Genomic DNA, 25,537 nt, shown 5'->3' on the forward strand with positions numbered 1-25,537 from the left:
CAATGACTTGTTATACAAGACATTTGTATGAATGATGGCATGTTATGACACGTGTAAAAGGCATACAAATATTTAGGTAGACAGAGGAATAAAATATAATTTATTAATTTACACTTTTACATTCAATGGACAGTGTCTTCACAACATCTTGACTTTAGAGATCCAGCAAACAACCAGCTTGAACTTAGTCTTCACTTGCTTGCAAAGGCCATGATCTGCTCCTGTGGGTACAGAAAATTATAAAAATTCAGACCACTGTGAGTGCCACAAGTGACATTTCGTTCACAATTTAGATAAATAAATTAGATATTTTCCCTTCAAAAAACAAAAGGGGAAAATTTCTGTTCTCACTGTTCTTGAGTAGCAAACACTAGGATGTAACATCTTTTACAGATATCCCTCTATAGGCCATGAGGACAGTGAAATTCCTTTATGAAAATGTACAGACCTAGTTGGAATTGCTCAGTAAAAGGAATGAAGCCATTTCATAAGAGTGGCCTATAATAAAAGTAGTGTGAAAACACAAGCCAACACCACCATGCACGGCCCTGCAACCCAACCCACACACTTTCGGTAAGGGTCAATTTAAGGCTAAACATAGCCGTCGTAGTAGCTCCTGACCATGTAAATTACAGGCACAGATGAGAGTAAAGGCATGTAATCAGAGGACAAGATGAGGATGGTGGGGGGTGATGGGGTTAGAGAGAGAGGAATAAGCCAAAGAAACTGTGAATGAGGGAGCAAAAGTTGGAGAGGTGAAAGAAGGCTAAATGGGAAGTTGGAAGCAGAACAGAGAAAAGAGAGGCGCGGATGACAAAGAGGAAGGAAAACATAAAGGACTGCCGCAGAACTAAAAAAGAACAAGATTCAAAGTAAAGGGATATGGTAGAGGAAGGAAACAATGAAGTATGAATTGTTTTTGAGTTTCAAATAAAACTAAACAACTTTGACCCTACTTTAAGAGGTGGCAGCATGTTGGTTGCCTGAAGGCCAAAGGTTCGTAGCAGAACCATAGGTGCCGCATTGGTGGAATAGAGCCTCTTCATGAGGTCAATGGCTGCCATCATGGGAAGATTGTGTCGCTGACGCTCAGTTTCATACTCCAGCAGGTGTTGCATGGCTCCTGTAGTTCAAAGGCCAAATAAGTTGATAGTACATCCACTTAAAAAACTTTTGTTACACATTTGTCTCAAGAGTTTGCCTTACTATTAGAACGCCCAAAACAGACTATGAACTCATAGTTCTACACATTTCTCAAAATTTTTTGGATTATATTATTATTGAGTTCATATTTTTTGTTATTTTTTACAAATTTGCACTGTATTCCAAAGGAAAAACATAGATGTGTAATAACGTACTGTATATGTAGAAAGTAGGGTTTCTAGGAAGTTTGTTGATGAAAACATCTTTATAGACAGTTTTTGGCAAAGAGTAACAATCATAAAAACCCTGTATACTGCTCCAGGAAAACTGCTTCTAAACGTCTTAAGAGACAATCTTGAATATGACCATCTATCCATATATTCGAACATCAGTGATCATAGTAGTATACAAAAATATCCATCCACTATTCAATCCTCTAACAAAATTCCTTTTGCTTATGCTTATAAAAAAAAAAAAAAGATTACATTCGGCTTGACTGTCCTTGATGTTGAAATTCTTACCAAGGTCTTTTCCATTAAATGCTGCTTGGCTAAGAACTTGTGTGAGAAAGGCTACATCTCCAAAGCCTAGATTGGCACCTTGGCCTGCTAAAGGATGGACTCTGTGTGCAGCATCTCTGAAATTAGAAAGATAAGAAAACACGGAAAAACCTTGAGTCTGAAACCATGTTTAACATTACTTCATGCACTTCAACATCTCCAAGAGAAACAATCCTAAATACATCATAACTGCTATAAGAGGATGCGAAAATCCTTAACATTATTCAACACTATAAAGCTAAAATATTTCTCCTTTGAACTCAAACGTAATTCAGAAAATAATGTATACTTGAACTAAAAAAACACTAAACTAAAACATATCTTTCATAGACTCCTTGCAAACATACCCAATGAGAACCACTCTATGGCGGATGTACTCTGTGGCATGACCCATACCCAGCGGGAACATGACCCTGCTTTTTGGGCCAATTCCTGACACACTAGGTGGGAGTTGGCGTGCAGAGCCGCTGTCAGGCATCAGGACAGAAAGAGCAGTTCGCAACACGGAGCCGGCAGTTTCCACCAGCTCAGAATGGTTTTCATCACTCCACTAAAGAGGGAGCAACAAAGAGAAGGTGTTAATGGCAAAAAGTGGACCGAGCAGATGGTATTTATGTTGCAAGAAACTATCCACATAAAAGATTTAAGTTTAAAGTAGATGGAAAATGTGTGGCCAATGTGTAATAAAATGGGACGGAGTGGAGAGGCAGGTACAGGGAAAATGTAAAAACAAAAACGTTTATGGCTTTATTTCTTCAGCAGAACACAATTTTGTTTTTTATGAATTGCTCTGCAGATGAAGAGGTCCCAAAAAGTCCATCGAAATCAAATATTAGTGCTTGTGGTTAATGTGCGTTTAAGGAAGTCGCGCCACTCGGCGGCCATGTTTCCAATGCCTCTGGGCAGCTATTTACGTCATAGCAAGTCCACAGTCCTATATACCTAAATGGTGGAAGGCAGATGTTTCTAAAATTGCTGGCAAAAATCACAATCGCAGATAAATAGCATATTTCCAATTAATAAGCAAACAAGACATAAACTCATAACTTTGGTTTGCTAAGCCTAAATTGAGCTAAGAGTTACTTTTTTTGAGGTCGCCTCATACAGGCTAGGATTGGCTCGTTTTACTGGAAGGCGGAACTTCCTTTGCTAGAATGACCATATTGAGTGTCGCATTCCTCGCCATTCACCGGCAGTGGCGCATCTTGATAATATTAATATCTTTGTTGTGGTTTTTGTGTTTCATGTTTAGAAACAAAACATATGAAAATTGTGTTTCTCACACAAACAAAATTCAGGGTTTTGGAAGATTTAGAACAACAGCATATGACGTTTAAGGACAACTTACAGTATATGGTTCTTTATTTTTGGTCACTTCTGCTGTCATTGGTTTTGTTAAACCGTTTCAACTGATAAAAAGTCAGTCATGCAGGTTTGGAACGAAATATAGGCAATCCTCATCTTTATATTAAACTAAAGATGAAATTAAAGATGACCCCTTTCCTCTTTTCTCAATACACAATAGCCTTCTAGAAAGTTAAGGTATTTCACAGAGAAAAAGCATAGCTAATTAAAGCAAAACGCTGACCAGGCCACAAATTTGAGTCTGGTCTGTAGAAAAAACATTCTGTGGAGTAATGACCAACACTGGCAAACCTTGGGCTTAATTAGCAAACCAGTTTTGACGGCAAGCGTGACTCAGATGCAAAGGCCTGTGACCAGTAGGGCCAGTAAAAATAGCATGCTTGGGAAACGTGGAGTTTCTTTGACAGAAATGCAAACAAAAGACACAAAAGGGTGTGAGGGTCACTTTGAGGGCACTCAGCCGAAGAGAATTTAGGGCAAAGCTTTGAAATGTCAGTAATATAACATTGTTTTGTTACATTTAAAATGAACTTAATATGATATGAAGACAACATGACAGGACACTCCTAAGGTGCTCAATGGAAATAAGCAAGACCACAAACTTTTTACTCACAAATGCAGAGTTAATAGCATCCAAAAAGCTCTCCTCGTCCAGCTGTAGAAGTTCTTCAGCATGCTGATGAGTGGTGGACCAGACCAGTGAGCTCGCCGTGTCTGACAACTGCACAGCAGACACATACACCATGTCTGAGTTTCAAGTACCATTACACACAGATGCATTTTCCATTTGACCGCTGAGTGATATCATGATGGGCCAATGAAACAAATAAATTAAATCTGACATCATTTACAAGTTAAATAAACAGCTCACAGGAAGCATTGCAATGGGTCCGGTGGGGAGGAACCTCTGCCAGGCCACGTTATTTTCTGTGGGCTGAAAAATAGAAAAAAATCAAGTTCACACAAATGTAAGAAATGTTAAAAGATATCATCACTGTCAGGCGGAAAACTTGAATTTTTCGACAGTATATTTCGACATAATTTGTTCAAAAATCATTACTATTGGTTACTCTTTACATACGTCTGTGAGGTCATCAAATATTCACCCAATAAAACGTATTAAAAAGAGCTTGTGACTAAACCTTGTAATTCCATTAGATCCTCTGGCTTAGAGTTAATGAGGTTCTACCGACAGTTAATGGGGTTAAATAGCCTATGTGTTACACTTCTATTAAAACATGAGATTTTGGGTGATGAAAATGTAATGCAGGGGACTGCGACATTCTGAAAATCTTTGAAATGAAAAACATTTAACTTGTCTTAACATACTATGCTGCTCTATGGGAAACACTTAACATGAAACTTAACTTGCTGCATCTATTGTCAGAGATTTTGAATTTTGTCTTTTAATAAAATAAACCATGTTTATAATTTTATAATATTTTGACGCACGTACTGCCTCAGGTCCTCTCAATCTCATGACAGACAAAACACTTGTACCTCAGACAAGTGACAAAACCTTGAAACTCCATTTGAGCTAGATTTTATTAATGACAAATGCAAATTTCTGACCATCAAAACCATGACATCATCATTGTTTAACTTGAATTGAACCTGCAATATTCCTTCAAAAAACTATGTTGGGACTTGAACATTGTATTATATAAGGGATAGTCAACTCAAAATGAAAATTCGGTCATGAATTACTCACCCTCAAGTTGTTTCAAACATGTATAAGTTCTTTGTTTGCTTGAACAGACAGAAAGATATTTGTAAAAATGTTAGCAACTGAGATTTCTGGGGCACCATTTACTACCAATGTAGAAAAAAATATTGTATATATTTCTTTGTTCTGTTAAACACAATAAAATATATTTGGAAGATTTTAGGAAAACAAACAGTTCTGGGGCACCTTTGACTATACTTCTTTTTCTATCCAAGAAAACTCAGTTGCTAACATTTTTCTAAAAAGCTTTATTTGTGAACAAAAGAACAAAGAAATGTATACAAGTTCGGAACTACCTGATGTTGATTAATTCATGACAGAATTTTCAGTTTTGGGTGGACTATCCCTGGAGTAAGAAAGTCAATATTATCAAATTTCATTTCATTCTGGCCTTATATATAAAACCTCATAATAGTAGAAAGTATGATGTGTCATCATCATCGTACCTCAGACAAATGCAGAACAGCGACAACAGCTGACTGGTCGTAGTTCCATTTGACAGTAGGGATGCCAGCTTCTCTCCGCACCATAGAATTTGGACCATCAGCACCAATCTGAAATAACACCCATTAGCACTTTTTCTAAGGGTTTACGTATGAAGATGTGTCCTGTGTTGTACGTACCAGCAGCTTGGTATGGAGAGTCTTTCCATTGGCCAATGTCACCTGAACCCAAGGGATGGAGTCGGCGATGTGGTAAGGCCTGGGCCAGGTGTATTTCACCACTTTTGTTCGGTACTGCACTTCCACATGGTCTGGATGTTATATAACAAATCATGAAAAATCGTGCTCCAACATCATAATGCATTACATGTGACAAAATAGCTTGTTTAGTTGGAATTAAGAATAAAGATACAATCCAAAGAGAGTTTGGCTATAAAAAGGTCAAAAGTAAAGAATCAGTTTCTCGTAAAACACATTTTGCTCCATTTTTTTTTATCTGGTTGGGTCCTCCAAGCAATGACTTTAAAGGGATAGTTCACTCAAAAATTAAAATCCAACAATCGTTTAGTCACAAAACACAAAAGAAGACATTTAAAGGGGTCAAATGACGTGGCTAAAACGAATATTGTCGTTTGTTTAAGATGTAATGTAATGTGTATACATGTTTTCAGGTTAAAAAGCGCTGAATTTTACACATATCGTGCATGTTTGTATCTCCTCTTTGCCCCGCCTCACTGAAACACGCTGATTTTTTACAAAGATCATCATTCTGAAAAGTGAGGTGTGCCATGATTGGCCAGTTGGTTAAGACAATAGTGATTGGTCGAATACAAGAGCGTTTCATGGGAATGTAACACTTCTGTGTGGTGTGGTTACACGAGGCGTTTTAGGCATGTCTGGTTGAGCAATCGCTTTTAGATAGAATGCATTTTTGTTTCAACACTTAAATTTTTGCAATTGTACGTGTCTAATACATGCATGGGCAACTTAAAACAAACAGAAAAACACGTATTCGCGCCATAAGACCCCTTTAAAAAATGTAATAACCAAACAACAGTGGTACCCATTCACTTGCATTGGTCTAGTGCAGGGCTTCTCAAAGTCTACTTTCAAAGGTCCAAATCTGAATTTACGAGAATGTCAAAGGTCCGGATAATAGGTTGTTTCAAAATAAGTTTTTAATACACATCCTTATAACTTTTTATAATGAATTAACATTACTTTTTGTAAAACAATAAAGAGTATTTTGCATTTAAAATACATTTACAACACATCCAAAAGTGGCAAAACATACCAAGAGGTATAGGCCAAAAATAAAATGGTGCAAAATACAGAGCAGCAGAAATGGCACTGTCTGTTCTCAATCAGCTGCCTAAACCATGGCACAAAAGGTGTGGTTGTTAGTGCATAGTGCCGTTTGACATTTCCACTTTTTATAATTCCAACTGTCTCGTTACAAATTGAACAGACGGCTTTGTGCTGGATTGGGGCAAAATGAATCCATTTCTCTCTGTCCAGTCATCTTTAAAAGCTCTGTTTTCTTCGTCAACTTGTGTGAAGTGTCGTTTTATTAACCCGCTCGCATCGCGAGAGCAATTCAAAAGCATACAGAGCAGGCGGATCTCGTCTCTCTCTCTCACGGTCATGCGTCGATTGATCTGAGCGCAGCGGCACCACAAGTCAAATAAGCGGGTCCAGATTTAATTCCCTCCGGATCCGGAATCCGGACTTTGAATAGCTCTGGTCGAGTGTCTATATAATAGTGAATGGGTACTGCCGTAGTTCGGTTACCAACATTATCTTCTTTTGTGTTCTCCACAAGAAAGTATGTCATGCAGGTAAAAAAATGACAGAAGGTGAGTAAATTATGGCAGAATTTTCGTTTTTGGAGAACTATCCCTTTAACTGCAGTTGTGAGTCACTCCGAACTGACTAATAGTGTTTATCTACAAGCAGACCGTGCAATGCATACGACCAGCTGCCAATATCTGCACACAACAGAGAACGACGGAGTAGGAAGCAGAAAATCCACTTTTCTTTTTTATCTAGCACATGAAAAGATCCAGAATTACGCCGACGTTTCAGACTTGGATACCATTCGGTCCACAAAACTGAAAACTAGTTCTTCTGAGAAATATTGGCTTGTGTTGAGTTACAAAAACAAAACAGCTGGACAATACAGTAGCCTATATGAGAGTATGTGTACGTACTTTGAATTCAGTCCTTCTTCAAAAATAGAGGAGCTTGAGGCACGTGAATATGCACGTGCTACCGCACATCTGTTAAACGTAGATGTGTTTGAAAAAAGGCATGTTTTTAAAAATATGCTGTTTTACAGAGCATGGCATGGAAAAGCCAAGATTTCAAATGCAGAGCTTGGAACAGTTTAGTTAATAACAACAATCAAAACGCTATAGTAAAACGCCATCCGTGCTCGGGCAACCTGAGCAAGCGAGATGCTACGACTGAAGAGAATGTGGTTTTTTAAATGGGTCAATAGACCACTGCACGTGTACGAACAGGGTGGCAATTCTCCTGGGGCTTCGAACTCCCACCAAAAGTAATGTGCTGGATGATCGAAATAGCTGGAAAAACATGCACGCGTCCAACGAAGTGGAATCTTTAAAAAGGGGGGTAGAAGTAAGATGTTCGAAAGGAACGAGAACAAATAATCATAATGCCAGGAGAGGAAGGAAAGGCTTGACATCATTTGCCAAGCCATCCCTAAAACCAATTAGCTCGAGATCACGGGCTCCTGCTGGAGGAAACTTTGAAAATAGCACAGCAAAGACAGCACTGATTCATGTATTGCGTAAAGATCACATAGTGAGAGGAGAGAATTCAAAGCAATGATTACAAAAACAAACACCGGAATGATTCCATGTTCCATTTAAGCATTACCAGCGAGACTCTGCAGCTGTTTAGTGAGGGAGGCCACAATGACGTCGTTCTCAACGATGTATGCCATCTCGTCCAGGAGATTCTCCTTATCGAATGTGATCAGGGCATCTGAACAAGCATCCCAAACCTAAAGCAAAAGAGCAAATTATTGCTGCGGTTTACAACTCTATCTTTAAGCCACCACTCAGACCCTATTTACGGATTTCCAAAAGAGCACGTGCCTGAACTGAACACATCAAAGCCGATCAACTAAGCAAAGAGTTTTGCCAGATCCTCTGACCAAACATCAAACTAGGTTCGCTAAAACCACCAACAGCCTCTGAGGTTGCACGGTTGACTTTGTGTGCTCACTGGGGCGAAGGAGAAATACTAAATTGCATTCTTCGTGGCGACTCATGCCTGTATTTATAGTTGAGCCGATAATAAATAACAAATATGCGAACATTACTGTCGAGTTACATCTTCTGTCGGCTGTTTGTTAATGTATCAGCAAGCCAAGTTTCCAGACGCCCTGCAATTTAATCAAATAGCGGGTGGATTTAAAAGCCAAAAACTTGATTGACATACACATTTTTTGGAAAACCTGGAAAACGTAAAACTAAAGTGACTGACAAACAACGGAATCCATGAGAAACATGATGCAAAGACTTTGCTACTTGTTTTATGCCCATGCTAAAACCACTAATAGTAGTGGGTTTGCAATTTTTGATACATGGTTACGTGGAAGATTTAAAACGTGACCAACCCACAATTATGAGGATTTTACACGTAGGAAAAATGCTGCTGTTGATAAGTTTCAGAGTTGCTATGTACTTTCAGACGCTGCCAAATTGCCCGTCCCTTGCCAAAATGACCCTTTTAACATGATTATTTTTGCAACAAAGATACCCGAAAAAGTTCACACCACTCTGGAAAAAAAAATATCTGATAACACTTTAAGGAACCTCTACACTTTTAGTGGTACATGGCATTTCCCAAACCCATTTTACTCGGTTTCCTCTAACCGCTTAATTTAATTGAAGTACGAGAGGGAACCTTGTTAGGCAGTCCTCAGATCCTTTACAATTTAATCCCATGTTTAGACATAAATGCACACACAGAAAAAAAATCTGAAGGTATAATAGGTAAGGAATATCCCTATAAAATGCACTATGATGACATGCTTTTCATTTGCTCCGAAACCACAGGAGTTGGTTTTGGGAGTGAGAAGGCCACATCTTACAAGAAAACCCAGTATTCTCACCGCATTGTAGAAAACTAAGGGTCCGTTAACTGCAAATCTCCACGGATTTAAATTCCTCCCTCTGCGTTTCACATGAATCTTCATAATTAGTAGACGCAGGTGATAGATTCCAATTTAAAACGTACACAGCGATTTGAAGCCAGCCCGCAAAATCAGTCTCTACTACAAAAATTCTCCAGGGTCACCACCATCAAGACCAAGCTTAACTCTCACTTTGCATTAAGGCGTTTATGGGTTCTGCATCTCTATTGTACGTTTTGAATTCTGAGGTTGTGCTTTTGGAGAATTCATTTATGGGTGGCTGCTGACAGTATGATGACAGACCCACGATGAGGAAAATACAAGACAGCTTTAATGATGTGACCTCCAAACCATTTAGTACCAAGCGATCATTCTCTGATATTATCACTGAACCGTGGTACTACCAGTATTTTTGGAGTTGGTTTTGTCTTATTACAACATGTTTTACTAACCTGCATTTTATTATATGGTTTGCATCTCATATTGACAATGTGGTCCCAAGCACCAAGACCTGTAGCATCAAAGGATACAATTAATAAGACACAACATAGCATCTGTACCTTATTCACTGCTCCCTTCATCACATTTAAACAAAACAAATAAAATGCAAAACAAAGGATGCCTTACCTGCCTCAATGGAACTGCACTTTAAAGTTTAAGCACTCATTTGGTATTTTGAATATGCAAAATGACTTATAGTACAAATGGACAGGCATGACTGACAAAGAGGAAAAGATAACTGGACACTATTTTTTGGAAAATAAAGCAGGGAGGATGACAGCACAGTTCCTGTCAAACAGTTCGTAAAAGACAGCGAGAGCTACCTACTGACCTACATCCTGGCCAATGTTTCATAAACAAGCACAGCTGAAAATAGACTTAATGACAGAGGTGTTTTATTTCAGAGCTTTGATTAGAACATATGGCCTTTCTTAAGCACACGTTTTTAGATGTGATTCGATTGTGGCACACAGTTACTAAGAGTGCGTTTTTTTAATCATGTGCACTGCCCATAATGCAAACAGGCATTAGATGAACAGTTATAGAATGAATTTATAAGCATTTCAACTCGGTATATGTAGAGCAGCCAAAGGAAATGGACAGCAGAGGCGCTGTCGCATTAAAATCTATAGTTTATCTATATACTATCCATAAATGCATACACATACACACATACATATGTGCGTGTATAGATAAATAAATAAATATATAAAACGTTATATATATATATATATAAACATATTTAAAAAACAGCATAACATATAGTTATCGCCATATCATTTTTTAATAGTTTACACATACATTACACACTATTGTAATGGGAACAGGAGGTGGTGGTTGGGTGCTTAATTGCCATGAAATATTACCATGTAAAAGGTTACAATATAAAATAAATAAAAATGTCTTTGAAATGAAACAAGGACATGTTTTGGAACATGAATAAGAATAGTTATCTAAACAACATATTCATAAACGTTTATTTTGAATAAAAGACGCTTAAAATTACCACTAAGCAGTGCTGCTGAACCTGGGCTGATGGAGCTGACCCTTGTACTGTAGGTCTCTGGCACCCTGTCCATCACTTTTTTGTTACCAGCTTCCAGCAAAAGAATCTTCTTCCCTAACAGATTTGGATCTAGACCTGTAAAGGAAGGAAGAATATAGATAGAATAATGGAGTATGTCTAGGGGGATTCATACAAGTTAGGAATGTTTGCAATTACAATGATATTGTTGATGCATTCAAAATTCAGTTCTGTGCGCATAAATGACGTTTATTGCACATTGTTTACTTTAGCATCCTACGGCATGAGAGTGTTAGATTACTTTAAAACCGCAATTTCACCCTTTACCTCCAGCTAAATACTTTCATCAAAAGTATAACCTCTAAGTTACTTTCGGTGGAAAAGTGATGTTTGGGGAGGAGAAAGATTTTATTGCATTCGCAAAGTTAGACAACACTTTGACAGCGTGGGAGAATGGATATGAAGCAGATGAGAGCAGGGTTGCACGACACTTTATATGCCTATAATAACACTTACCCAGTGAACATGCCATCGCGGTGCCCACCATTCCCCCACCAGATATAATGATGTCATACAGCTCATTATCAGATGTGCTGGATTCCTCCTCGAGCTCTGAGGACGCGAACCCTCTGCTCACTGCTCGTGCTGCATTGAGAGTCCTTCTTGCAACACACTGGCGTCCTATACCGACAACAGCTAGTTTCACTTTGGTGAAAGTGTACATCCTAGCATCCAATAACGCGTTACAAGAAACAAGGCTGAAAAGGCGTTTAAAAGTTCCCTTTAAATTTGTCCTGTTATTGACAGCAATGCTATACACTATAACCCAGCCATGTGTATTGATGGTGGATAATACGTAACAGTTCTGCTCGCTTACAGTCCTTCCGGTTTAAAAGTCGTTCAAAAAGTGAAAAAATAATATTTCAGAAACACTTTATTTAGTTTTACTTTACGAAACAAAAATGTCAAAACACTGCAGTACAGATTTACTTGCAAGTTTGTTTGTTTTTAAAGTACTGTCACTACATGTTCCTTCTTTGAATGTTTTATATGATAGAGGAACGCTTGTTTATCACTAGCGCCACCTACCTTCCAGGAGGACAGACGAGGAGCGTTCATTACATATTGGTTCGATGTTTATCCAAGCTACATTGTTTTACTTATTATCATATTTATTATGCTTTAAAAGTAATCTGCAGTTTTTATGCCATTGCAAAATAAATTAAAGAATATGCACTGTTAAAATTCAAAGGATTTGCAGTCAAGGACCCAGGCGCCGATGGGTGGAGATTGTGACGGGTGCAGATAGAGAGATCATAACATTTGCCGATTTCGAGGAAATGGACGATCTGCTGATCTCTCACAGTCAATGGGTCTGTGTGTGATTTCAAGCCTAACCGCACCATGGATCAGATGACACTGGTGAGGAATAAACGATCTTTGCATAGAAGGTTATTCTGAATGATACTTCACGTTGTCAAGGAAACGAAGGTCTTATGCTGGCAGTAAATACAGGATATTTATGCAGCAATTAAAAAACATACACACGCTTATTGTAGCCCGATTTTTTTAATGTTCCTATCATTCATTATAAATCCTTTATAACTTCAGTATGGTTGTGAAAATAACGAGTTACTATGAGCGTGTATGGTTGTCATGGTAATAACATTCGCTCTGCTTCAATTGCGTTCAGTCCCTTTCCTTATCAGTTGAGAAGAAACACACTGATTCAGTCGATATTTTGGTATGAAATGCCATACAAATTTTCTGAGAATTTCTTAATATTTCATAAATACTCATACATTTATATTTCTGTGTTTGTTCATGGAAATGAGAGTTGTATGTTTGCCACCATGCAGTACACACGTTACAACGAGACAGTTCACCCAAAAATGAAAATTCTGTCATGATTTATTCACCCTTAGATTGTTCCAAACCTGTATACATGTCTTTGTTCTGCTGAACACACAGGAAGATATTTGGAAGAATGCCAGTATCAAAACAGATCTCATCCCCCATTTACTGCTATAGTAGGCAATTTATTTTCCCTACCATGGAAGTCTACGGAGGATGAGATTCACATTCTTACAAATATATTTTTCTGAGTTCAGCAGACTAAGACATTCATTCAGGCTTCAAACATCTGAGGGTGAGTGTGTGAACTATTGCTTTAACTGTTACTTTTAAAAGTTTAGTGGTTGGAACTGTTGGACTTCATTTGTGACTAAATTAAATTCTAACTAAGATTTTGATAGGGTAACATCATCACCCTCACCTACAATTTGCTGAAATGTTTTTTATCAGTCAATTCCTTATATATCACCTTGGGATGCATTAAATTCAAAGTAAACGTCTTTTTTTATAAATTTTACTTTATCAATGAAAGACACTTACTGAATATGTTACACAATTAGTTATACATTTTTCCGTAAAAATAATGTCAGGGCATCTATAATTTTGCAAAAATATTTCATTTATTTCTAGATAGCAAAGATAGAGTTATTGATTTAATGTTCAATAAGTGTTAATGTCAGGGAGATGTAGTCCACACAGGATCGCAGAGGGTAATATAAAACGGCGATTTATTCACAGAGTCAAAACACAAAGATGGGGTTAACAGAATGAGTAAAAATAGTACACTGGTCATGAGGCTGATGACGGGCAGGTATGGGAATTACAGATGATACACAGGTGCGGGAGCATGACGGATATTGGGAAATGTAGTCCGGGGGAAAACACGGGATAAACAGAAGAAATTGGTTAGTCTCAATTATCTTTGCTGTCTGACATGGGTTACTAAACTAAACTTCATTCAATAAAATGTTTTATTTAATAAAATAAGTTTTTGAAATACACAAATTTTTCTCAAGTGGATAAACTAAGTGTTCATGACCATTCCATTCCCATCCTTGATCAATCAGCCAATACATCAATCTATGAAAATACATAATAACATTCTCTGTTCAGATCTCTCCCACTATAGGTTACTCACAATCTGCAGAGGGTGGTAATGTGCAAGTGTCCAAAAGCCAAATATCCAGTTCAGAGGCCAGAAAAAAGTCTGACTTTGAGTTACATTTGGAAGCTCTGAAGGGCACACAGAAGCAGCAGCTTGAGAATTTACAGTTTCAGAACCAGGATGGCCTGGCCAAGAGGGTTGAGCAAAACTCCCTGCTCTCCGCAAGCACTGAGTGGATACTGAAAACCAGTTTACTCCAGGACAGCATCAGTAATGGTCCAAACTGTGAGAATCGCAAACAGCGCAGGTAATTTCTGTTGTACTCTAAAATGTCTGAGTTGAAGACATTAACACGTTTACAAAAAACAAAGCAATATTTTCCCTTTCTTTATCTCAAGAGTGATTCGTCAGAATTTGACCTCCAATGGAATCAAGACTGCAACTACTGTAACCAATTCTATGAAAATAGTGAGCGAGAGTCAAAGGAGGCCTCTTCCCAAAGAGACACAGAAGGCCAAAGAGGAGGCAGACCTGGTTGAGTGTGAAAAACAGTTCCGTGTTGCCCCAGTCACAGGGCTTGTCTCTACGTCTCTTTATAAAGATCTCATCCAGGATCAAGAGCGTTTGAGGCAAGAACGTCATGATCAGAGGAGAGATTTCCTCTTGGCCATGCAAAAGCCCTTCAGATTCCATAAGAGGGAGGACAAGAAGCAAGAGAGAAGGAAGGAGGAGATGGCTTCTGCAAATACAAGTAAAAAAATAGAACTTGTCTGTGTGAGGAAGCCAATACCAAAAGCTGTCTCAAACCCCAGGTTCTTGGAAAAAGTGAAAGGTGACATTTATTTAAATTTCGGATTTATATATGAGTAAAATAGCGCAATTATTCAAATGTTGGCTAATTTACTTAGTAATTTTTCATTATGTGACATCGATGCAGAACAGGAGCAACAGAGGAAGATTCGCATTCAGCTGAGGGCTCAGGAGACTTTGAAATCGTCCTCAGCACCCATTCAAACACAGGAATCTAGTGCAGAGAGCCAGAGCCGCAGTGCTCAGAAGACCAAAAGCAAGATGCTTGGTTATTTGGACCAGATGCCATCCTTCAGACCAAAGACTAACACAGCAGTTCCTGACTTTGACAAACTACACCATGCCTTTCAACAAAAGGCTATGGAGAAAGCAGAGAGGAAAGACGTCACTCACTGTAAACCATTCCAGCTACACACATCTACACTACTGCCACGCTCTAGGAGTCCAGAAAACCTATTGGTAAGATTAAATTATTTTGTTTGTGTAGCATTTATCTTTCATGTTGTATAATGAAATTCCTTTCAGGATTTTGTGTTAATACACGTTTTCCATTTTCATAGGACACTACAAAGAAGATGAATTTAAAAAGAAGCTCTTCGTTTGGTGGATTGACATCACTGTCTATGGATACTCTTCCAACCTACATAACAGATGCTGCCAGAAGACGATCAATGGCCATTAGGTAAACTGGGACAGCAAGAGATATTTTTTGTACGCAGAACAAATCTCAAAAGGTTGTCATGTCTTCTTTATAATGCCTACTATTCAGAAGATCTTTGGAGCTGAAGGATCTTAAAGAGCAGGCTAATGCAGAGTGGATGAGACAACACCGAATTAAGTCGCAAGCCATAAGCAAGGCCGTGGCAATGCGAGCCAAAGCTATGGACCCCCATAAAAGCTTAAAAGAGGTCTACCAGGAGAAACTCAAACAGCACCGGTGAGAAATTTTCAGATAACTTAAAGGAGTAGTTCACTGTAAAATTACAATTTTATGATAATTCACTCACCCACACGTCATACGTGTCCGTGTGTTTATTTCTTCTGTCGAAAACAAATTTAGGCTTCTGAGGAAAGCTTTTCAGGGTTTTTATCCATATAATGGACTTCAACAGGGGGTTGTTGGTTAAGGTCCAAATTTCTGGTTCATCGCAGCTTCAAAAGGCTTCGAACGATATGGATACGAAGCGAAACGGATAGTAATTTTCCAAGAAAGCTAAAAAGTATACACTTTTTAAGCAAAAATACACTGAATTCACTACATCCGCGATGAATTTCCACGACTTCCGTAATACGCAATCACGTAGGAATGGTTACATGTGACATTTTCTTGGAAAATGACTAATCTTTTGTTGTGTAGAGTAAGGTGAGCTGATGTCCCCATTTTCCGGGTTTTTTGTGTTCTGTCCACGACTGAAGCTGTCCCAGGAAATGACCCCATTTTACTGCATGTCCAAACCAACCAGAAAATACACTAAAAAGGCCGGATAAACATATCCTGCAGAGTACCAGAGTACCCATGTACTGACTATTTACAAGAGCAGGGGGGCCTGTAAGCTACACTATTTACTTACAGTAGTCGCGCGATGCTTAGGGATGAAGAATGTATGACGTGACATGAGAAAGCATCATCAAGTTATTATTAAATTATTATTAATTATTAAGAGTAAAAGGTTCAGTCGGGTTCAAGATACTAACTACACATTTTGAATTTAAGTAAACTGTTTGTATGTGTTATATAACAGTATTGTTTTGCACAAAATGTAAAACTTTCCCATTTCGTTCCATCGTCACAACATAGAATTCCCACCACTGAGCTAACTTGAATCCCACTCATGCGTTGGTGAAAGTTACGTTACGCATCGATATCCTAGACAAATAAAAATATTTATCCAAACAATAGCAATTACACAGACAACTATTACATTCGCAGAAAGGTAATCTGTGCTCAAAATTAGCCTAACATGTAAATAAAAAGCTAAATGTAAAGGTCCATTTCCAAAACCACAAACATAAAAAGTTATGTTAAAAATTTTAATTACTTGTTGTAATGATTGTATACAGTTTGTAAAAATTAAAATATTAAAGACAATGAATTGTAAAAATTATAACAACAGTATTATTTGTGATAAGTTTTCATATTTGTTATAATTTTGTAGTGTTATTGAGTTTTGTGTTAATGAATGCAATACTGTTTTGATCATTCAACGGTTAGGTTTTACTATTTTCACAGTGGACATTTTTCCATAGAGTTTTTGGCAAACTTTATAAAAATAGTAATGGTCAGTTTGATCTGCAAACAGTATTATAATATTGTAATTATTTCTAATATTATTTGATATGATATTTTGACCATTTAAAGTCCCCGGATTTAAAATAATCTGATCACCTTAGTGTAGAGCCTTTTAAAGTTGCGATGAAACAGAAATTTGGACCTTAACCTATAGCCCCCCATTTAGCCCCATTATATGGAAAAGAACCCTGGAAAGCTTTTCTCTAAAGCCTCAATTTGATTTTGACAGAAGAAATAACCACACGGATTATAAAGTAAACTATTCCTTTAATGCTTAGTCATTTTATTTATTTAAAAAGAACTTCTGTTCAAATGCGCTATACTTTATTGGGACTGTATATCCCTGGGTTGACTTGCAGTGTGGGGTCTGTGAATTGATGAAAACTCCTGCTGTACAGGAATGTTCTGGGTTCAGTGCAATAAAACTGGATCAACAACATCTGTGACAGTTTTTGTCCATAGTCCCTAATGTGTTTTGAACCTATCTTGAATGCGGTAATTTATTATGAGTCTTATTGTGTAATGTACTGTATGTAGGCAGGCTGATCTAGAGAGAATAAAAGATTATCAAAAAGAGCTAAAGGACATAAAAACTCGAGTTACAGCTCGTCCATACCTCTTTGAACAGGTTTCCCAGGTATTTTTTAAGATTTTCTGAAATTAAACACCCTAAATATCCAGTAATACCTAAAGTAAACTAGTCATAGTTGATTGATTTCTGACCGAAATTGTTTATTTATTTTTTAGAAAAATGCCAAGGTTAATGCTGAACGCAGATACAGAGACACTTTGGAACAAGCAGGTTTAAATGAAACCTTTGTGCAGTCAAAAGGAGAATCCGATAAATGCATCCATGGATCGAACAGTGTGGATGGTGACTCTGAGAATGAGGATCATTGCATCACAAACAGTAAAACCCAACAAAGGTATGAGTAGAGATGGGCAGACGGGTCAACAACTCGGTTCACTACACTCTTAAAAATAAAGGTGCTTAAAAGGTTCTTCATCACAACGATGCCATAGAAGAACCATTTTTAAATCCACAAAGAATCTTCAGTCAAAGGTTCTTTAAAGAACCATCTCTTTCTTATCTTTTTATAATCTGAAGAACTTTTGTGCAACAAAGTACCTTTTGAAACAGGAAGGTTCTTCGGATGTTTTGCAACCATTTAGACAAAAAAGGTTCTTCTATGCCATTGTGAAGCACCTTCACTTTTAAGAGTAGTTCATCTTTATAAAAAAAATATACATTTAATAATGAAAATATATGTATATATTCTATAACAACTGTGCTTTTAATTGGATGAATTAAGAGATGGAGATGCTCAAAGACAGTTTTATAATGGTAACAGCATGTAGTGAGTTTACTTTGTACACTGTAAACTATTTGCTTTTCTAAATTCATTCCATTTTAAGCACAGCCAACGGAACCATCAAAGCAGCGCTTGTGTAGTAACAAATTCAATAAATCTGAATTGTTTTGCCAATAAATAAATTAATGAAAATTAAATGGCAATAAACTTCAAGACAATTACTGTCTGACTTTACATCACCTGCTGTGCGCCGCGTTCCTGCTATTGTGCAAAAAACGTATTTTGGTGAGAACTGTTTTGCACAATAAAGAATAATTTCTTTGCGCAACATCTTCCATTTCCTGCATCACTTTCGCACAGTTTCTCAGCACCTTGTGCCATGAACATTTAAGTTGCTTTACCTTTAAAAACTGTATTATTCTAAGATCATAATGTCAATTTAAAATATGGAGTTTTGTACATCTCTATGGAGGTATGAAGACAAACAAAGAAATTATTGTTTGTCTGTGGCACAAAAGCGTGGAGGCATGACTATTTTTTTAAAAGAATAACACATTACTTTCCACTATGCCATCCAGATCAGGCACAAGAACACTTATTATTTTGTGTGTATTATATTTTATGAGCGTGACAGAGCGGAACAAATATGTTCAGCATAGTGCTTTAACAGTCTGTATTAAAGCATCTATCCCAGTTTAGCTGAGCGCTGTGATTGTACTTCCTCTTTAATGGGCCATACCATATAAAAATCATAGACATGATCTTACTCAATGGAAACACAAAAAATGTGTGGTTGTGACATATGGACTGTCATCTATGAATTTACTAAGCTTCATTGACATTGGCATAAGACAAAAGTAACCATGCAAATATTATGATGAAGTGGTCTGATGTATATGTGGGGTTCTATTAAGTCTTATTTTCAGTTCAGGAAGTGGAGACGACAGTGATGAAAATGAGGAGGACAAAGAGGAGACCAAAAAGGAAGACGTATGCTGACAGAACATGTGTTTTGGTGGTCCCTATTTCATCCACACAGAGACTTTTGTTTTTATCATTTCAGTGTATAATACATTATGTGTTGTGTGTGTTTTTTTTACTTGATTAATGGTGCTTGGAAAGGCACTTTTTAGTCTTTTTTTAAAGGGGATTACAACAAAAATATATAGTCTTAATAATGTAATTTTAACTAATTGTACTGGTGAAGAGACTTTGGTCTTTCCCTTTCTGTCGGTCTCTCGACGTTGTGTCGAGAACGACAGATGGGGTTCGCCCTTGAGAACCAATCAACTCTGACTACTATAGAAAAGGCCAATGAAATTTGGCGAATGCAATTTGCATGCCGGGCTCCGCCCCCGGAAATCCGGTATAAAAGGAGGCCGGCGTGCAGCATTCACTTACCTTTTGTTCTTCAGAGCCATCGCTCATGAGTACAACTCAGGATTCAATCCTCTACAACTACACGCTGGTGCTACGACGTGTTACAGCGGATCGTCCCTTCCTGCAGCGACCTTCCCCTGGGCGTCTCGGCGGTTCCGGAGGTGTTAGAGATTTTTTCTAAAAGTCCTTTTCAGGACTGACTGAGCATTCTCCAGCGCGGCATGTCCCGCTGTTCTCTTGGGTGCGGCACCCTCATCGAGGAGGGGGATGGACACGATCACTGCATTAGGTGTCTGGGCGTCCAGCACACTGAAGCAGCGTTCGTTGACACATCTGCCTGCACTGCGGGCAGATTGTCATTCAGAAGTTGCGGTCACGGGTGGCTGTCTTCCTACGGGAACCAGCCACCATTTCGTCTGCTACCCGGGCTGTGACATCTGTGGCTACGGCCCCGATGACCACCCACGTTAGCAGCGTTAGTGATACGGGGAACTCTGCGAACGTAAACCCGCCAGCCAAGTGCTCACGGGCCGATCGCACCCCGATTCGCTCTTCTGAACGTTCCCCAACCGGCGGTGGCATACCGTCCGGATCCTCACGCACACACTCGGAAACGATGTGTGACGTAGATGAGATGTCGCTCGCAGCATCGGAGGGAGACTGGCATCCGACTCTGCCGAATCCAAACTCCACCCCCAGCGGTCGAGTTCAGGAGGAAGCAGAAGTGATGTCATCCGTGCTAACCCGGGGATACATGGTTCCCGAGGTCGGTGCGCGGTGCAAACCGCGCCCACCCCGGGTGCCATGTTTTTCCCGGAGGTGCATGAGGAGCTGTGTAAAACTTGGAACGCTCCACTCACGGACCGTTCCAGTGAAACCAGCTCCGGCTCCCTTACTTCCCTCGATGGTGAGGCAGCCAAGGACTGCGTCGAGATCCCCCGGGTGGAACGTCCGCCTGCGGTGCACCTGTGCCGCGGACGGCTACCACCTGGGGGGGGATCGACCACTCCTACCGTCCAAAGCACGTAAGACTTCGGCATCACTGGTGTCGAAAGCTTGCGATGTTGCGGGCCAGGCTGCCTCCTCTCTCTATGCCTTGGCCATCCTGCAGGTCCGCCAGGCCAGGGCGTTGAGAGGGCTCCACGAGGGTAAGGCCGACCCGGGTATAATGCAGGATCTCCGTGCCACCGCTGACAGCGCTCTACGGGCGACTAAGGCGGCGGCACGGGCCCTGGGTCGGACGATGTCCACGGTAGTGGTCCAGGAGAGACACCCCCGGCTATACCTTGTGCAGAAGAGTGACAGCAAGGAAGTCCGCTTTCTTGATGCACTCATCTCGCAGGGTGGGTTGTTGGTAACACCGTCGAGGACTGCGCTCAGCAGTTTTTTGACGGCGAAGCAGACAGTGGCAATTAACCACATTTTTTTCACGCCGCGACTCGGCCGCCTACAGGCCTCCGAGATCTCACGTGACGTCTGCTTCCCTGCAACCCAGGACCCTTTCGACATCGGCTCCGGTTCCTGTGCCCCCACAGGCGGCACCCCGGAAGCAGAGGTCGAGGGGGAAACCTCCACCCCGTCAGCAACCTCCTCGCGAGAAGGGACACTGACGGGAAGACCCCAGGGAGAACAACATCGGGCCCGAACCTTCACAGCCACGGCTCTGATCGGTCGGTACGGGACGACTCCTGCCTCGTCACCAAAGCCGGGCCCTTGTTAGGGCTTGGCGCCCACTTACTCACTGAGTTTTCTGTTCTCCCCGGGTTTACTTGCAGCCGATCGCACACTCCACTGGACTGTGCTCGGCGAACCGACCTCACACCCTGGCGAGGCGTGAGGTCGTACACATATGACAGCCGTCACCACTCTCAAACCGACAGTGCGTGCCGTTGTCCCGCCAGGCAGGTAAGCAGGCGGAGCAAAAACCTTCCCTCCGGGGACTCCCCGCGACATGGTTAGCGCCGCCAGCCGACGAACCACCCCCCGTGGGAATGATGAAGCAGACCGTCCCCTTGGTCACCCTGTCACAGTCCCTGGGAGCTCGAGAGCTGCCCACACTGTCTCGCTGGCTAATGAGGGCGGTCCGTCTTGGTTACTCGATCCAGTTCGCCAGAGACTCACCCAAGTTTCGGGGCATCATCTCTCCCTCTGTCAGAGGCAGGGACGCCTCCGTACTTCGGGTAGAGGTCACCACCCTTCTGGCAAAACAGGCATCGAGTTCGTCCCTCAAAACCAAGATGTTCAGTGGGTCACCACCCGCACTTCATCGTTCCCAAGAAAGACGGCGGGTTGCCCCCAAAGGCTGCGTACCCTGAACAGAGCACCTTCACAAGCTGCCATTCAGGGTGCTCACACAGAGGCGCGTCCTGACATCTATGAGGTGTCAGGATTGGTTCGTGGCAATCGACCTGAAGGACGCTTACTTTCATGTCTCGATCCTCCTCGACACCGGCCGTTCCCACGGTTCGCGTGCGAGAGGCGGGCATATCAGTACAGAGTCCTCCCTTTCGGTCTGTCCCTGACCGCCCTTTCTCCCTGAGAGGAGGAAGGCGAGCGGGTACTAAACTATCTCAGCGACTGGCCTATCTTGGCACACTCGCGAGATCTGTTATGTACACAAAGGGACCTGGTGCTCCGGCACCTAGGTCGATTGGGACTCCAGGTCAACCAAGAGAGGGGCAAGCTCTCCCCAGTGCAGAGCATCCTCTTTCTCGGTATGGAACTCAGCTCTGTCACCATGTCGGCACACCTGTCCGCAGTTGTGCCCAACCAGTGTTGAACTGTCTGAAATGAACATTTTAGGCAGACAGCGGTCCCCCTGAAACAATTCAGAGGCTCCTGGGACACATGGCGTCCTCGCGGGTTAATACCCCTCGAGTTGATGCACATGACACCGCTCCAACACTGGTTTCAGAGTCGAGTTCCGAGGAGAGCGTGGCACACCGGCAGCAGGCGCATGGTGATGCCGCCCTGCTGCCGACGCACCATAACCCCTAGTCTTTATGACTTTTTCGACGGACTCAGGTCCCTTTGAGCAGGTTATGAGGCAGGTCGTGGTGACGACTGAAGTCTCCCTGCAGGGGTGCAGTGTAGTGTGCAACGGGCACGCAGGTGGGGTGTTGGACGAACCCCCGCCTGCGCTGGCATATCAATTGCCAAGAGTTGTGGGCTATGCTACTTGCACTGAGCAGGCTACGGCCTCTCGTGCGAGACATGCACGTGCTGTTCCGAGGACAGCACTATAGCTGTAGCGAATACAGATCGTCAGGGTGGCGTTCGCACACAGCAGCTAAACACAACTTGCTCGACGCCTCCTCCGGTGGAGTCAACAGGTGACTCGTTCCCTGCAGGCCACACACCCCGGGCAAACTGAACTAGACAGCCGACGTGCTTTCTCGCCAGTTTATGCCTCGTGGAGAGTGGCGACTCCACCCCCGTGCAGTCCAGCTCATTTGGAGGCTGTTCGGGTAGGCCCAGGTAAAACCTGTTCACCTCCCGTAACACCACCATTTGCCCGCTTGATAGTCCCTGCCCTCGGCACGGATATCCTTGCGCACAGCTGGCCGCGGGATGGGCGGAAGCACACCTTCCCCCCCCCAGGAGCCTTCTTGTACAGACTCTGTGCAAGGTCAGGGAGCAGGAGCACCAAGTGTTATTGGTTACACCACACCGGTCTAACCGCACTTGGCCTCAGAGCTGATGCTCTGGACAGCGACTCCCCCTGAACCATTCCCCTGACAGAGGACCTGCTCTCTCAGGGGAAGGACACGTTCTGGCATCCCAGATCAGACCTCTGGAACACCCATGTCTGGTCTCTAGACGGGACGAGAAGATCCTAAGATGGCTACTCCCCCTATACGGCTGAGACCATCACCCAGGCTAGGGCCCCATCTACTAGGCGGTTACACGCCTCTAGACGGTGCCTCTTCTCGTCCTGGTGTCTTTCTCAACGAGAAAGACCCACTGAGGTGCTTGATCAGGATTGTGTTCCCCTCCTCACGAGACTGGAGACTAACATCTCCCTTCCACACTGAAAGTGTATGTAGTCGCTATTGCCACTCATCACGACTCAGTCGGTGGAAAGTTTCTAGGGCAACACGACCTGGTCACCAGGTTCCTAAGCAGCGAGAGGGCGGAATCCGCCTCATCTCCGCTCCATACCCTCTTGGGACCCTAAGTGGTCCTGGGGAGCCTCAGGGCCCCCCAAAGAGCCCCTCGGAGGTTCCGATCTTCCTCATAGAGTAAGACGGCCCTCCTGACGGCGCTCACTTCCTTCAAGAGGGTAGGGGACCACCGAGCATCCTCCGTGTCCCTGGATTGCCTTAAACTCGGCCCTGGAAACTCTCACGTTATCTTGAGACCCAGGCCCGGATGCGTGCCCAAGAAGTTCCCATTACTCCCTCCGGGGCCAAGTGGTGAACTTGCAGGCGCTCCCCATGGGGGAGGAAGACCCAACCCGATTAGTGTTGTGTCCAGTACGTACTGGACCGCACGCAGAGCTCTGAAGCTCTGACCAGCTCCGTGTCTGTTGGAGGACAGCAGAAGGGGAAGGCTATCTCCAAACAGAGGCTGGCGCACTGGGTCGTGGACGCCGTTACGACGGCATCCCGATCTCAGAATCTCCCATGCCCATTGGCAGTGAGGGCTCACTCCACACGGAGTTTAGCCACCTCCTGGACACTGGCAGAAGCGCCTCTCTAGCAGACATCTGTAGAGCTGCGGGTTGGGCTATGCCCAAACACCTTCGCAAGGGTTAACAACCTTCGCGTAAACCCGGTGTCAGCCCACGTCCTGCGTGGCGACATGTAGGACTGGCATCCGGGGGGGCGTATGCCTGCGAAAGCACCTTTCCACCCTCTAACAGGTTGGGTCAGTGTGCTATTTACCTTTTCTTCTTACCCGAACACATCGCTAAGAAACTGGTACCTCACCAGCCTCCCTTCTTACCCAGACACTGGTTAAGAATAGGCATTCCATCCATCACCAAACAAGCACCCCCTGGGGGCTGGCTGGGCAGAGCAGCCTTCCCCCTTAGGCCGGGATACCATGTGAGCTATCACAGATAGCTCTAACCGGACCTAGTGCTACCGGACGTCTGTAACACCCCCTCCGTGGGCTGTTCCGTCTGATGTATCCTCATGAGAATGGTTCCCACTCCTGGTAACCCATGAGCTTCCCCAGGTGGGCCTCCACCTCGCGGTTAACTACTCAGTCCGCACGTTCCATGCGTTCTCCTCCAAGGACGAGACCATACCTATATCCACCATATTCCTCCCCACGGGTAGGAGGTGGCCTCTGTAGCGCTTCTCTGATTAAGAGTCGCGCTTACCCGGTGTAAACTGATCTGGACGGCCTCTCGCCTATAGAGAGCTAAGGCCCCGTCCGTGAAAGTTACCGGTCAGGGCTGTACCCATCTTTCTCCAAGAAAGCTCTGGAACCCCCCGACCACCACACTGGAAGGTTACAGTCTCACGAAAGCTTCGAGATGACACGCCCAGGCTTGTTACCGTCGCTTCGCTAGAGATTGTGACGCGATACAGCGTTGTGGCGTTTTCCATAGGCAACCCCATCTGTCGTTCTCGACACAACGTCGAGAGACCGACAGAAAGGGAACGTCTTGGTTACGTATGTAACCTCAGTTCCCTGATGGAGGGAACGAGACGTTGTGTCCCTTATGCCACGAACACGTATCGTATTCTGCTGCAGTTTGAGAGGTCTCAGGCTCTTCAGAACAAAGGTAAGTGAATGCTGCACGCCGGCCTCCTTTTATACCGGATTTCCGGGGGCGGAGCCCGGCATGCAAATTGCATTCGCCAAATTTCATTGGCCTTTTCTATAGTAGTCAGAGTTGATTGGTT

At 42.3% G+C, this 25,537-nt stretch overlaps 2 protein-coding genes across 7 annotated transcripts; one reads left to right on the forward strand and one right to left on the reverse strand.

Moving 5' to 3' along the window:
* Positions 1–71: 71 nt before the first annotated feature.
* coq6 (coenzyme Q6 monooxygenase) lies at positions 72–11,961 on the reverse strand. Its single transcript, XM_056767179.1, has 12 exons — positions 11,444–11,961; positions 10,910–11,044; positions 9,855–9,913; positions 8,139–8,265; positions 5,418–5,548; positions 5,241–5,348; positions 3,940–4,002; positions 3,682–3,789; positions 2,051–2,253; positions 1,665–1,780; positions 957–1,123; positions 72–221 (listed from the first exon to the last, which is right to left on the reverse strand). The coding sequence occupies exons 1-12, from the start codon at positions 11,649–11,651 to the stop codon at positions 192–194; spliced, it is 1,455 nt and encodes a 484-aa protein (XP_056623157.1). The 5' UTR covers positions 11,652–11,961; the 3' UTR covers positions 72–191.
* A 33-nt stretch (positions 11,962–11,994) lies between these two features.
* On the forward strand, positions 11,995–19,503 carry fam161b (FAM161 centrosomal protein B). Of its 6 annotated transcripts, XM_056767175.1 has the most exons (10): positions 11,995–12,055; positions 12,180–12,349; positions 13,895–14,193; positions 14,285–14,718; positions 14,824–15,155; positions 15,257–15,378; positions 15,466–15,633; positions 17,524–17,623; positions 17,734–17,912; positions 19,214–19,503. In XM_056767175.1, exons 2-10 carry the CDS (start codon positions 12,332–12,334, stop codon positions 19,296–19,298), a joined length of 1,737 nt encoding a protein of 578 aa, XP_056623153.1. In that variant the 5' UTR covers positions 11,995–12,055; positions 12,180–12,331; the 3' UTR covers positions 19,299–19,503. The 6 variants fall into 6 exon arrangements, 4 of the variants coding, with proteins under 4 accessions (XP_056623153.1, XP_056623152.1, XP_056623155.1 ...); XM_056767174.1 differs by having other exon boundaries at positions 12,014–12,349; XM_056767176.1 differs by having other exon boundaries at positions 12,017–12,349; positions 19,226–19,503.
* The last annotated feature ends 6,034 nt before the right edge of the window (positions 19,504–25,537 follow it).

Source organism: Triplophysa dalaica, chromosome 15, assembly GCF_015846415.1.
Source record: "Triplophysa dalaica isolate WHDGS20190420 chromosome 15, ASM1584641v1, whole genome shotgun sequence".
In the NCBI taxonomy this organism is placed as follows: Eukaryota; Metazoa; Chordata; class Actinopteri; order Cypriniformes; family Nemacheilidae; genus Triplophysa; species Triplophysa dalaica.